Genomic DNA, 14,897 nt, shown 5'->3' on the forward strand with positions numbered 1-14,897 from the left:
ACTTTCAATGGACAGGAAAGCTGTAATGCCTAACCATCAGCCAATTCACTGTCACTCTTTTCCGTGGCTACTTAAAGTTGTATTTTGCCCTCAAGTTTCTCAGACCTTTGGATTCCCATCGTTGGATTAAATGATTTAAACGACAGCTACATTGCAACACACAATTTGAACTGCAACAAATTGACTTCCATTTTATTTTAGGGAATTGGTTGGGGCATGTCGAGAGGGTTAAACAAATAATCCATGTACCCTCTTAAGCGGTCATAAAACAACCTACGGCGCTATTTTGTCGAAGAACAGGGGATCTATCCCCAGTGCCATGGCAAATATTTTCTTTTGATCAACATCAATAAGAAATAGCTGACTTGGTCATTACCACATCGCTCTCTGTGGAAGCTGCTGTACACAAGTTGGCTACCATATTTCCTGCATTCCATTCAAACATACTCAAGAGGCTGCAAAGTGCTCCAGGCTGTCCTGTGGTTTTGAAAGGTGCTGTATAAATGAAAGTATTTCTTTTTTATGAGGATTATGCTCTCGCCAATTACTTTTCTAGTTTCAAAATGCATCTAGTGGTTAGTATCCAGAGATTGCCATGATGCAAATGATCATCTATTTGAGAAGAGCCAGTATTTTCTTTGCCTTCAGTACACCCTCAAGAAAGTTGAGATCACAAATGTAATGGGTCCTCCAGGAAGTATGTTGACGTAGATGGTGTTCAAATTGTTACAAGAGCAAACCATCTGAATTTACCAGATGGATGGTAATGAACTATGGAACAGCATTGCAGTCAGGAGTCCTCTTTATAATTTTTCATTTTAATTTCCTGTGCTGTTTCATCCATAGGGGAAAACTCTTTTCCTTCATGCTACAAAACAGGGATTACTTGCTGCATTCCTGCTCAGGTGGCTTGTACATCCACAGAATATATTCAATATATTTTGCTGCATTCATATTCAGAAGATTATAGAATGAATTTGTGACGCATACTCTCAGCAGATGGGACTCCCACTGGAAACACAAAGTTGGAAAATGGCATCTAATGTGTGAATTTAAAGCCTCAGCTCTATGTAGGAACTTAGCTTTTTAAACCAAGTGACATACCAAACATCAAAAAATAGAAAAGACAAATGGACTTTCATGTCATCTATCCATCTCAAATCTACTGATCAAAAAAACTCCAATATTAATCTGGCAAATGAATGGATAGGGTCTTGTTGCTTATAATTCCAAGCTGTAAATTAATTTCCAATATTAGCGCACACTTTGGTTAGATGGTTTCCAAAGTAACATACAAGAAAAAGGTATAATAGTGTGCGCGTTTAGGTGGGTGTGTAGCCGACAATAGGTTGTTGAGTTACATAATCTTATTTAAAAGTTACTGTTGTACCTTATGTCAGGAGGAGGTATTAATGTAACAAAAGGCAACTGGCGCGCTAAAATCCAAAACAATCCTCCATAGCATTGGGATGGAAATTGACATATTGGGTGGGATTTTCCAGCCACTTCAGCTGTCAGGATCTTCCAGTCACGTCAACAGGCAGCAGGGTAGCATGGTGGTTAGCATAAATGCTTCACAGCTCCAGGGTCCCAGGTTCGATTCCCGGCTGGGTCACTGTCTGTGTGGAGTCTGCACGTCCTCCCCCTGTGTGCGTGGGTTTCCTCCGGGTGCTCCGGTTTCCTCCCACAGTCCAAAGATGTGCGGGTTAGGTGGATTGGCCATGCTAAAATGCCCGTAGTGTCCTAATAAAAGTAAGGTTAAGGGGGGGTTGTTGGGTTACGGGTATAGGGTGGATACGTGGGTTTGAGTAGGGTGATCATGGCTCGGCACAACATTGAGGGCCGAAGGGCCTGTTCTGTGCTGTACTGTTCTATGTTCTATGTTCTATGTTCTAACACGGATCCCCCGCCACCTGGAGGCGGAAGGTGCAAACAACAGGAAACCCCATTGACACCGGCAGGGCTGAATGATCCCATCGCCAGGCAATGGCAGGCTGCCTCTGCCGCAGCAAAACACACTGTGAAAGGGTAGAAATTCCCACCTCCCAGTCATCAGATGAAGAAGAAATAGAGATATAACTGGACCAGAGTCTTCAAATGTAACTCAATGCTAATTCTAAATTGCAATTAGGTCCCCGTTTTAGAGCCATTAATTCTGGCCTGAATTTTCAGGATGGCGAGTGCCCAGCGACTGTCTGATTGGCAGCAGGCAGAATGGAAGTCTGCCTTGGAGAGCTGCTGGCCAACCTGATTAGCCGATAGCTCTCCAGCCCATCCTGGCACAGTGCCACAGTGGCCAGAAGAGGTACTGCAGTGCCGTGCCTGAGACTAAGTCCAGGGATCCCGGGGAGAGAAGGGTAGGGAATGCCCTGGAGGGTTGGCAGGGGGCCGATCTCTGTGTCGGAAAGTAGGCCAGAGGGGGAGAGAGTGATGTGGGAGGAGGGCTGGAGCTCCCCTGAAGGTAAGGCACCCCGAGTATGAAGGGGCCTTGTGATTGAGGTGCCTCCCTCCTTACCACCTGAGATGGAAGGTGAGAACTTTCCAGTTTCCCACCCTCAGACATCGGGTACCCGCCAGCCTGGGTGAGAAAAGGCTCGATGTGGTGATGAAGTGTCAAGGGCGGGCTTTCCATCTGAGGCCCTGTCTGCCCCACTGTAAAATGGGTCAGGGCGGGCAGGATTCCAGAGGGAATCCCGTCCATGCTATTTTATGCTCCCTTTTGCCTCACAACTTGCCGGGGAGAGCGTAAAATTCTGGCATCTGTCCGTATTTTGTATACTGTTGTGATTTTACATCAGCAAGATAATTTGGGTTTTCTCGCATCTTTATTGTTCAAAAATGTCCCAGGGCACTGCACAGAGACAAAATGGATGTCAAGACAAAGAAGGAGCTATTAGGAGGTGTAATGAAAGAGTTGACCAAACATATGCATTTCAAGGAACTTCTTTAGCAATTAGATGAAAGTGCAAAATTAGAGGGCTCTAGGAAGAAAATTCCAGAACATTGGGTTTACATGGCTGAAGGCATTTCCACCGATAATGGCCTGAAACAATTTGGGTTGCTCAGGAAGCCAAAATCAGATCAACGGAGATATCTCGGAGATTTTCGGAAGTTACAGAAATGGGGAGGAGCTAGGGCCATGAAAGGCGTTAAATTCAAGGTGCCAAATTGAAATTAGAAACATTAAGCCCAGAAGTCAAGGTAGATTATCAACAATAGGGTGATGGATGAACAGTATTGGAGTGGGATAGGATACTAGCAGCAGAATCTTGGATGAGTTGAGTTGTCATTTGAGTTGGAGGATAGGAAATTGAATAGCCAAATCTGAAGATGTCAAAGGCAAGGCTGAGGGTTTTAGCATCAAATATGTTGAGATAGAAGTAGAAGCAAGTGATTTTGCAGAGTTGGAAGTGGACAATATTTGTGATCAAGAGGATATGTGGTCAGAAGCTCAGCTCAGGATCAAATAGGACACTATGCTTTTGAATAGTCCCTTCAACCTGAGTTGACACGAAGGGAATTAAATTTGTATTGGGTGGGTGGGGAGGCGGTGGACAACGATGGTTTCCAAACCATTGCAGCTCATCTAAGACTTGTACACAGACAAGCCTGAAAACAATCAGGCTGTGCAGGGGTTCATGCCAATGGAGGAGAGGTGCAGCTGGGTGTTGTCTGCTTACATATGCTGACTCCATCCCTTTGAGATGGATAAAATAGATGGCTTCTTTTTCCAAGCTGTTGGAACCAACAATTCTACGGACACGTGCTTGTAGGATTAGAATAGCGGTTTTAATATACTCACAACAGAGCCAACCTATTAGCCATTGAACTTTCGGTGAACTGGCCGGCTGACCATGTGGCACTGATCTTTATACAGCAGCTTCCGGGGGAGGAGTCCTGGGCAGAGCCAAGGGAGAAGCCCCGTACAACTCGAGCATTCCCAGAGCTACTCCCCCTGGAGGACAGGTAGTGCAACTGCACTTGCAATATAGACACATGTATATCAGATTATAATCTGGTGTGAATCATGTTCACCACACCAGCTATACAAGATGTCCTGTCAATCAAAGCTATTTTGCACAAAGAACAAAGAAAAGCACAGCACAGGAACAGGCCTTTCGGCCCTCCAAGCCTGTGCCAATCACAATGCCCTAACTAACAAAAAAACCTTCTGCCCCTACTCGTTTCCCTCTATTTCCTCACTATTCATGTACCCATCCAGATGCCTCTTAAATGTTGTTAATATGCCTGCTTCCACCACATCCTCTGGCAGAATGTTCTAGGCACCACCACACTCTGTGTAAAAAAACCTACCCTGCATATCTCCGTTAAACTTTCCCCCTCTGATATACCTTCAATTCACCGTGGGGCAGAGAGAGCAAGTGAACAGTAGGCTTTATTGGTCATGAACTTGCCTAGCCAGAGTCAGTAGTACAGAATGGATGCTGCCTACAGGAGGTCGGCATATATATGCCCCGGTGAGGGCGGAGCCATACCAGGGTTACAGTACAGTACCTGGAAGCAGTTCATATCACCACGTCCAGGTCATAGGTCACAGGTTACAGGCCACCTTCAGTGAGGTCACTAGCTTTATCGTTTCCCGCAGGTCGGAGGTCCCGTTTTCCAGCAGGCGCTGCCTGATATAGTTCGAGCGGACCCCTGCCATGTAGGTGTCCCGGATCTGTGAGTTCATATGTTCCTCCGCCATCACATCTCAATAGCTGCAGTTCCTCACGAGTAGAGTCAGGGGTTCGAGATATCCATCCAACTATTCTCCGGCACGTTGACGGCGAGTAGTGAGGTGGTGTCTGGTGAACACCTCATTTACGGGCTTCCCGAAATGCGCCTTGAGAGTTGCGACCGCCACCTCGTGCGTGGCCGCTTTTTCGATCATTACCGAGATTCAATGGCTCACCCGGGCTAGGAGAAGTCGCAGCTTGAAAGTCTCTGTGGGAGGTGTTGAGGAGGAGTCGAGGTAGGCCTCAAAGCATTGGAGCCAATGTCCAAATATTTCCTTGGCTTTGGACGTGCGGGCGTCATGATCGAGCCTGTCCGGCTTTAGAGCGGCTTCCATAGTGCGGTCGATGACCAATACATTGATATACCTTCAATTCACCGTGAGGCAGAGAGAGCAAGTGAATAGTATGCTTTATTGGTCATGAACTTGCCTAGCCAGAGTCAGTAGAACAGAATGGATTCCACCTACAAGACGTCGGCTTATATATGCCCCGGTGTGGGCGGAGCCAGAGGCGGAGCCATACCAGGGTTACAGTACAGTACCTGGAAGCAGTTCATATCACCACTTCCAGGTCATAGGTCACAGGTTACAGTATCATGCATGCATTATGGTGAATACATTCACCACACCCTCTCACCTTGAACCCGTGCCGCCTTGTAATTGACACCTCTACCCTTGCAAAAAAGCCTCTGACTATGCCGCCCTGTCTATGCCGCTCATAATTTTGTTGACCTCTATCAGGTCTCCCCTCAGCTTCCATCTTTCCAAGTGAAAACAATCCAAGTTTATTCAACCTCTCTTCATAACCAACATTGTCGAGACAAGGCAACATCCTGGTGAACCTCCTTTGCACTCTCTCCAAAGCTTCCACATCCGTCTGATAATGTGGTGACCCAAACTGTATGCAATACTCCAAATGCAGCCTAACCAAGGTTTTATATAGCTGCAATATGATTTCCCAACTCTTGTACTCAATGCCCCAGCTGATGAAGGCAAGCATGCCTATGCTTCTTAATCACCTTGGCCTCCTGTGTTGCCACTACCTCGCATTTGTCAGGATTAAAGTTCATCTGCCATTTCTGTGCCCATGTCTCCAATCTATCTATATCCTGTTGCATCCTCTGACAATCCTCAGCACTATCAGCAACTCCACCAATCTTCATGCCACCTGCAAACTTACTAATCAAACTACCTACATATTCCTCCAGATTATTTTAAAATACTGCAAGCAACAGAGGTCCCAGCACTGGTCCTTGCGCAACACCACTAGCTACAGATCTCAATTCTAAATAACACCTTTCTACCGCTATTCTCTGTCTTCTATAACCAAACCAGTTCGTATCCATCTAGCCAGCCCACCCGAATCCCATGTGATTTTAGTTTTTGTACCAGTCTGCTATGTAGGACCTTGTCAAATGCCTTACTAAAGTCCATATAAACTACATCCACAGCCCTTACCTCAACAATTTTCTTTGTCACCGCTTCAAAAAACTCAATCAAGTTGGTGAGACATGACCTTCCCTGTACAAAACCATGTTGCCTGTCCTTAACTGGTCCATTTTCCACCAAATGTGCATATATCCTGTCCCTCAGTATCTTTTCCAAAAGCTTCCCCACCACTGATGTCAGGGTCACCGGCCTATAATTTGCTGGATTATCCCTGCTTCTGTTCTTAAACAAGGGAACAACATTGGCTATTCTCCAGTCCTCTGGAACCTTGCCTGTGGTCAAAGAGGATGTGAAGATACCTGTTAAGGCCCCAGCTATTTAGGATACTCAACACTTCCTCCTTTGATATATTGATGTACACAAGAGCGTTCACATACTTATCTCTGACTTCAACATCTGTCATGTCCTTCTCCCTGGTGAATACCGATATAAAGTACTCATTAAGGATTTCACCCACTTCCTGTGGTTCCACGCATAACTGCCCACCATTGTCCTTGAGTGGGCCCACTCTTTCTGTTGCTATCCTCTTGCTCCTAATATATTCATAAAAAGCCTTGGGATTCTCCCTGACCATGTTTGCTAAACACATTTTATGGCCCATTTCAGACCTCCTAATTCCACATTTAAATTCCTTCCTACTTTCACTGTACTCCTCAAGGGCTTTGTCAGTTTTTAGATGCCTACCTAGACCTATTGTCTGCTTCCTTTTCCCTTTTGACTGTGTTTACAATTTCCCTTGTCATCCAAGGTTCCCAAATCCTGCCATTTCAATCCTTCATTTTTGCGGGGACATGCTTGCTCTGCACTTCAATCAACTGGCCTTTAAAAGCCTCCCACATGTCAGAAGTGGATTTCCCCTGAAATAGCTGTTCCCAGCCCACGTTCCCCAGTTCCTTTCTAATTTGGGCCTCACCCAATTAAGCACCCTCACCCAGGGGCCACTCTTGTCCGTATCCATGACGACCCAAAATCATATAGATTTATGGTCGCTAAGCCCAAAATGCTCATCCACTGAAACATGAATCACCCGACCTGGCTCATCCCCCAATATCAAATCTAGTATAACCCCCTCCCTGGTTGGATTTTGAACATACTGTATCAAAAAGCCTTCTTGGACACATCTATCATATTGCTCTCCATTCGAGCCCCTGGCTGTAAGGGATTCCCAGTCAATCCCAGTTAAAGTCACCCATCACAGCTCCCCTGCTTTTTTCACGCCTTTTCAGTATCTGTCTACACAACTGCTCCTCTGCCTCCTGCAGGCTGTTGGGAGGTCTGTAGTCCAGTCCCAACATTGTGATTTCGCCTTTCTTATTCCTGAGCTCCACCCATAATGCTTCTCGACAATTTCCCTCCAATGTGTCTGGGGCTGGTTTCGCACACTGAGCTAAATAGCTGGCTTTTAAAGCAGACCAAGGCAAGCCAGCAGCGAGGGCTCAATTCCCATACCAGCCTCCCCGAACAGGCGCTGGAATGTGGCGACTAGGGGCTTTTCACAGTAACTTCATTTGAAGCCTACTTGTGACAATAAGCAATTTTCCTTTTCATTTGTTTTCATTTTTCCTCCCTCAACACAGGTGTGATCTGCTCCCGAATCTTTTGTTTCAACTTCCGTCCCATCTAAAACATATCTCGGAATGGTGAGTCCTGCCTCTACTTTCACCGTGGGCTGGATTCTCCGATTTTCAGGCCATGTCCTGACGCCGCCAGTTGTCAGGACAACTTACAACTGAAAGGACGCCTTTTACAACTGAAAGGTCGGCACAAAATAGCCACCGATCCTCCATTTGGTGGGTGACTAGTAGGCAGGCAGCATAGAGCACGCGGCTCTACCTGTGGATACGGCCGGAAAATTGCCGGGTCCATGGCCGCGCCGTGTAACATGGTGCCGGGTGCGTGCACACCCGGCCTGCCAAATAGTTCCCCCTCTTTGGCCTGCTCGCGACCCCTGCCCCCCCCCCCACAGTGGCCCCAGTCCCTGCCAGAGTCTCCCCTGCCCGCGGATCGGCCCTCCATGACTGTGGTGGTGCTGGACTGAGTCCGCAGACGCCACACCGAATTCCCGACAGGTAATGGCATGAGAGACCCACGGTGTAGGAAACTCGGCCGGTCGGGGGGGGGAGCATCAGGGCGCAGACCTTCGGGCAACGTCCTGAGGCCATCGATACTCTTAGAGTACGCCGCTTTGGAGGTGGCGGAGCATCACGAAAGCGCGCTGTCCCCGATTTCGGCACCAGTCAATGTTGATTCTCCGGCCTATCACCGAACATGATTTCAGCATCGCCGACCGGAGAATCTTGTCTCCGCCGCGCCACATTTCTGTTCCGACCCACCGCCGGCCAGTCAATGGGGTTTACCATTGTGGGGCAGCCCCACTCCGTCGGGAAACCCCCGGGCGCCGGCAAAACGGAGAATTCTGCCGGTGGAAAATCCCGCCCCATGTTTCTTTTCAGTTTTAAATGTGTAAGTGTACTTTTCCCAATGGGAAGTACTCTAATGAACCTTAATGCTGGTCAATATAATGGTCAACCTGCCTTTCCAGTCAGAGCCTCATGATGAATCATTGCACTTAAAATATATCTATATTATAATGCAGCATCTATTGTGTGAATAGCACAATTGCTTTACAGCTCCAGGGTCCCAGGTTCGATTCCGGCTTGGGTCACTGTCTGTGCGGAGTCTGCACATCCTCCCCGTGTCTGCGTGGGTTTCCTCCGGGTGCTCCGGTTTCCTCCCACAGTCCAAAGATGTGCAGGTTAGGCGGATTGGCCATGCTAAATTGCCCTTAGCGACCAAAATTGCCCTTAGTGTTGGGTGGGGTTATTGGGGTATGGGGATAGGGTGGAGGTGTTGACCTTGGGTAGGGTGCTCTTTCCAAGAGCCGGTGCAGACTCGATGGGCTGAATGGCCTCCTTCTGCACTGTAAATTCTATGATTAGTGACATTCGAAGTTGTCAAAACATTTAACACTCGCCTGTCAGAATACTCGCAACTCCTCAGCAAACCTCCCCTAGTGATCATGAATTATGCAATGAGGACGGTTTGTAAAAGGCTTTGAAAACCCACTCCAGCAGGCGGGCAGGAAATCCAAATTTCCAATAGGATTCACAATGGCAACTCCGACCTCTGAAGAGATGCATGCAGGGTCACGATCCAGGATCCTCCCAATCAGTGAAAATGCCACATAAAAATAACACTGGGGCAGGAAGAGAGAGAACATTCATTTTTGCGATCCAAAATTTCAGCATTTCAGGTTCTCCAACCCCACTCCCGCCACTATAGGGAGACGAAAATCCGGCCCCTTTGGGTAAACAGGGAAGTAGAGTTGGTTGGAGTCTCAAAGGAGTTTCCCTGCAGTCAAGGCAGAAGGTTGGAACACCTAAAGTCAACGCATTGCAGCATCACAGCAAGAAATGCTTTGTAGATAGGGGCGGGATTCTCCGAGTCCGCGCTGAGTCAGAGAATCGCTGGGGGGGGGATGCGTGAATCCCGCCACGCCGATCCGACGCCGGGCCGTCGATTCTCCGGCTACTGGAGAATCGCCGCCAATCGCGCCCACGCGATCGCCGCAGCACCGGTCGGGGGCCCCCTGGGCGATTCTCGACGCTCGACGGGCTGAGTCCCGCCAGGGTGGTTTATATCTGGTCCCATCCGGCAGGACCTCAGCGTTCTGGCTGCGGGGGCCGTTCTGGTGGGGGGGGGCGCGGGAGGATCCGACTCCAGGGGGAGCCTCCACGCTGGGCAGGCCGGAGCTTGTGGGCTTCCGATCAGTGGGCCCGCTCATTCCGGGGGTAGTCTATGTTCCCCCTTGCCGGGCCACTGTAGGGCTCAGCCATGTTGCCCAGGGGCCGGCGCAGTGACAGCAACCACGCGCATGCACCGGCGTGGAGACGGCCATGTAGGGCCAGCTTTCGACATCAGAGCAGCGCACAGCACTCCGGCACCATTCTAGCCCCCAAAGAAGAGAAGAATTACTGGGCCTGGAGGCACGTTGATGCCGGCGTCGCTCGCAACGGATTTGACACCGACGTCAACACATGGCTGCGATATCGGTGAATCCCATCTAGGAACTCTGAAGACATAAAAATTTCAATTCATGAAATTCATGACAGTCCCTGAACTGCAGTTTCCACTGGTATTTTCAGTGCAATTCATTGCAGGCGTGAGGAGCCGGATGGCCTACCCCTGCTCGTAGTTCATACATATGTTCTGATGTATTTGGGCAATTCCCCCAAAAATTGCCCAAACAAAAGGCTGAGGAATTTCAAGTGCAAATTACCTCCTAAGGAAATTGAGTTTGCACCATCTTTTGCACCTGCAGCCCTGGCTCCTCGGTCGAAATAATCACCATGGCCAGTTTCTGCTAAGTGAACTCACTTGCAGGCCTTCCATGAGGCTATCAGAAGGTTTTTTCAGTGCAAACGCTCCAATAGACACTTTTAAAAGCTTTTCAATATTAACAAATACTTATTTCACCAATAAATAAAGGAGAGGCAGTGGTGTAGTGATATTGTCACTCAGCTAGTAATCCAGAGGCACAGGGTAATGCCCTGGGTACCCGGGTTCGAATCCCACCATGGCAGATGGTGACATTTTTATTCAATTTTTTAAAATCTGATATTATAACTATAATGATGACCATAATTTTTTTGTCAATTGTTGTAAAAATCAATCTGGTTCACTAATGTCCTTTAAGGAAGGCAATCTTGCCTGGTCTGGCCTATATGTGACTCCAGATCCACAACAATGTTGACACTTAAATGCCCTCAGAGATGGTCATTAAATGCTGGCCCAGCCTGTGACGCCCACATCTAATTAACAAATAATAAACATAAACTGAACAGTGCACCATAATTAAACTAGTGGTTGGCACTTCATAGTTCTTTAAGGATCGGTGTAGGGTCGGTGCAGACTCGATGGACTCAATGGCCTCCTGCACTGTAGGAAATCTATTGGAATTCATTTTTAATTAAAATCGGATTACTTACAGATGGTACACAGGGCACTCTGATTAGCAATGCTTATTTTTTTGATAGATGCACATTTTTCTTGTTAGCAATAAAATTTGACGGTATACCACTTTTAAGTATATCATTAATCTTTTTAATGCAACAAAATGTTCTAAAGCGTTGTCTAATTACAATGCTTCACAGAATATCCTGCGTTTGGTGATATGCGAATGTGTTTAAGTGGAAACCTGAGCAAGGAGTTCAATTTGGAAATTGGAGCAATGTTGACTGCAATTTGTAACTTAGTCGACAATTACTCACAGAGTGGAAACTGTACTCCACATGTAGGTGCTGGATGAGTGACAAGCTTCCTCTTAAGAACTTTGAGAATTTTTGTCATGTGTCTGTTAGACATGGAAAACAATCAAGGGAAGAGAAATCTACAGAAATCATTTTCCATTTCCAAAGTTCCCATTCACACTTCCCTCCATGGGCAACGTCCACCTGCATAACTGAAGTGACTGTTAGCAAGGGAGAACCTGCGTTTATAAAACACCTTCCAGATGTCTCAATATAATTTTAAGACACTTTCAAGTGCAGTCGCTGTTATAGTGCAAGAAAGCATAGCAGCCAATTTGTACACTGCACGGTCCCACATATGACAAAACAAACAAGTGAAGAGGGGACACAATAGAGTGTATACATCGTCCACGCTGTGTTATTACAATCATGTTATTACATTATGCAACTCTTCCTTAAGGCTCTTCTCTGCCTGGGTTATGCTCTGTAGATACAAAACTGAAAAAATATCTTTTTATTACGAATTTCCGTCTCACTGAATAGGCTTTAGGCCAATCCGCATCCAACAACCTGCTCTGAGAATTCTGCTCGCATTTTGACAGCTGTGATAAATACCACCAGTGCAGCTGAGACAATTCACAACATTCTAAAACCATCAACAATATTCTAAATAAAAGAACCCACAACATTCTAAGCAAAAGTCAATTTGCCCTATTGCCTAATGTTCTTTAAAAAAAATCCAGGATGCAATTGCATACCTACAGCTTCAATAAAAACAAAACAATTTTCCCTATCTGTGTTCCGGGTTTCAGTGAAATCCACCCATTAGGTTTTGAGATTATATTGTTTATGCGGCCCACCTTTAGTAGCAGAGATAGTAAATGGCCAGATATTCTGTTTTTGAGATTTTAGCTGAGAGATAAATATTGGCCAGGCCAACAAGAATTCTCCCCCTGTTTTACTTCAATTAGTGCCATGGGATCTTTTACATTGCTTGAAGAGTCACAGTTTAATGTCTTGTATAATAGATGGCATCTCTGATGGAGCAGCATTTCACTGAACTGTCAGTCTACATTGTGTGCTCAAGTCTCTGGAATAGGGCCTGAGCCAACAATGCTCTGAATGAAAAGTAAAAGACCAACACCTGAGGAAAGGCTGACATCAAATAAGCCGTGGAGATGTCATAATAACAAGTCATATTGGCAAGAACCAAGACTTGACAAACTCCAATTGTGCAAAACTAAAATTGCTGAGCTTGGGATATTACTCATAGGCATTGCAAATGTTCTGACTCAGTTACAAAATTGCTGAGTATCTTTTTGGCCGTATATGTCAATTAGAATGATTGTAATTGATGACACAATTTATTCCTTTGCCAATGTTCAATCGGCTTCTTTTGTGGTTTGGGGTGGTGGGCATGCATGATACCGAGGCACTGAATGTGTTCAACAAAGTCAGTCAAGCTATCCTATGCAAAAATTCTCTGCAAAGTTACCTCAGCCCTTTTCCCAGTGGCTAAATAGACCTTTAAAAAAAGCAATTATTTTCCAAAGAAACAATAACTTATATTTAACTAAATAAAGGTTGACATTTCAAAGGGCCTATGAGACTGTAGTCATAGGAGTGAAGGCTGGCAAAACAGAATGGGAAGGCAGCCGGTGGTAAGCCCAATGCTTTCCCGCTGCCATGCAGTGGCGGGAAAGCTCGGAGCCTAATTAAGCTATTATGTGGTCAATGAAGGACTTCTTACCACCTCTGCTAGAATTTTACCAGCAGCAGGAGGACCTCCGCCACGTGGGGAGACTGTCAGTTAAATACTGATGTCTTCCCAGTGGGCTCCAGTGAGGAGGCACTCCTTCTTGGTTATTCTTTGGTCCATAAAGAGGGCCCCCCACACCTCAGGGAGTGGTGGACAATCCTATGGCATCAGTATCACCTGTTTTCACCAACCCCCACCTAGATTCCTATCCCCGCATCCACAATGAAAACAGCAAATGTAAATTGTCACGTTGTAATTGCAATTGTTCAACAATGATGGCGCTGTAGAGCAAGCTTTACAACCTTGAGTTCCTCACTCTGTGATCCTGAGAAACGCCAGTTTCAAACCCTGCCCAGAGCCCCACCACCCAAGGGCCACCGATCGCCTGGAAGAGGCCTCTTGCGAGATTTACTGGCCTAGTTGCGTCCCGGGTCAGGTGCGGTGATGCCAATAGATCATGCCCGTAGAGCTGACTGTGTATATTTCAGAACTTGTTTCACATTTCATGAACTTGTACCACAAGTGAACTTGAACTTATAAGGTCCAAATCTGTTGATTTTAGATTGGGTCCTGGAATGAATATGAAAGACTGGTGACTATCGCTGATATACAACAAGTGAATGAATCAACATCTGCAGAAAACAGAACAATAGTAGTCACTACTATAATGGTAAGTACAATCCTGTTTTAAAACAAAATTTTCATTAACTTAAAATTTTTTATGCATTTTATGTATGTTTCACTCTCTAATATTTGCCAAAAAATTATTTTGCAGAGAGCTACACAGTAATGGAATTTCTCTGACTGACTGTGAGAAGATTTTAGTGCAGACTTAAATATAAGATTTAAGCTGATTCCCAAATACAGTGATATTTTACTGATGGAAATACTCTTCTATTCTCTAAGCAGTACCTCTCAGTAAATTATTACCTCCACCCCAAAAGGGGACAGAGGTACTTTAACTGGTATTCCTGTTTGTCTATCTGTTTGCGTGTCTGTCTGTCTGTCTGCCTGCCTGCTTGCCTGCCTGGCTACCTATCGACATGCCTGTTTGTCTGCCTATGAACAATAACTTCAGAAATCCATAGCAGATTTCAACAGAACTTGATTATCTGGGTTCAATGGGACGATACCTCAAACAAGTTCAATTTGGGACAAGGTCCAGTAATGTAGTCAATTATTGCATGGTGACATGTTTCACATTTTGCAACCTAATTTAATGTGATGACTCACCAATATATGTAAGAATGTATTCCTCGTGATATTCACTCTATGGTAGAAATAATCACTTACCTGCTGCCAGCCAACATTAAGTAGCATTTGGGCGCTTTTGGCAGATTTCTAATAAACCAATGAAATGGACTCTAGGCGTCAGCGGCAAGACCATATGACAGGGCTAGCCCCATCAATGCCAGAGAATGCTCCTGATCAAAGGTTGACACTCTCTCAATCATCCATTTTACGTAACCATTCTTTCATAGGTAGATCTCAAAATTCAGTCATGTGAGTTATTAAATGTTACTAATGTATATAACCATAGTTTCAGAACATCATCGACTGCTTGACCATTGGCCAAGTTCCCTCCTTGGATGTAACCATGACCGTCTTGAGTTCCATTATATTACAATAAGATTGCCCTTACATGTAGTAATACTGTGAACAGCAAATATTCCCTCCATTTTAATAAAAGGCTTTCGCATCT

General features: G+C 45.8%; 1 protein-coding gene across 7 annotated transcripts in view; it reads left to right on the plus strand.

Moving 5' to 3' along the window:
• The window catches only part of LOC119952339 (glutamate receptor 3-like), a 492,268-nt gene that overhangs the window by 304,390 nt on the left and 172,981 nt on the right, over positions 1-14,897 (plus strand). For all 7 annotated transcript variants that reach the window (XR_005457831.1, XM_038776029.1, XM_038776024.1 and 4 more), the window contains one exon: positions 13,758-13,865. Coding sequence is in view for 6 of the 7 variants with exons in the window: in XM_038776029.1 (XP_038631957.1) it covers positions 13,758-13,865 (108 nt within the window). In the remaining variant the exon portion in view is untranslated. The remainder of the gene's footprint in view (positions 1-13,757; positions 13,866-14,897) is intronic.

Source organism: Scyliorhinus canicula, chromosome 17 (genome assembly GCF_902713615.1).
Source record: "Scyliorhinus canicula chromosome 17, sScyCan1.1, whole genome shotgun sequence".
Classification (NCBI taxonomy): domain Eukaryota; kingdom Metazoa; phylum Chordata; class Chondrichthyes; order Carcharhiniformes; family Scyliorhinidae; genus Scyliorhinus; species Scyliorhinus canicula.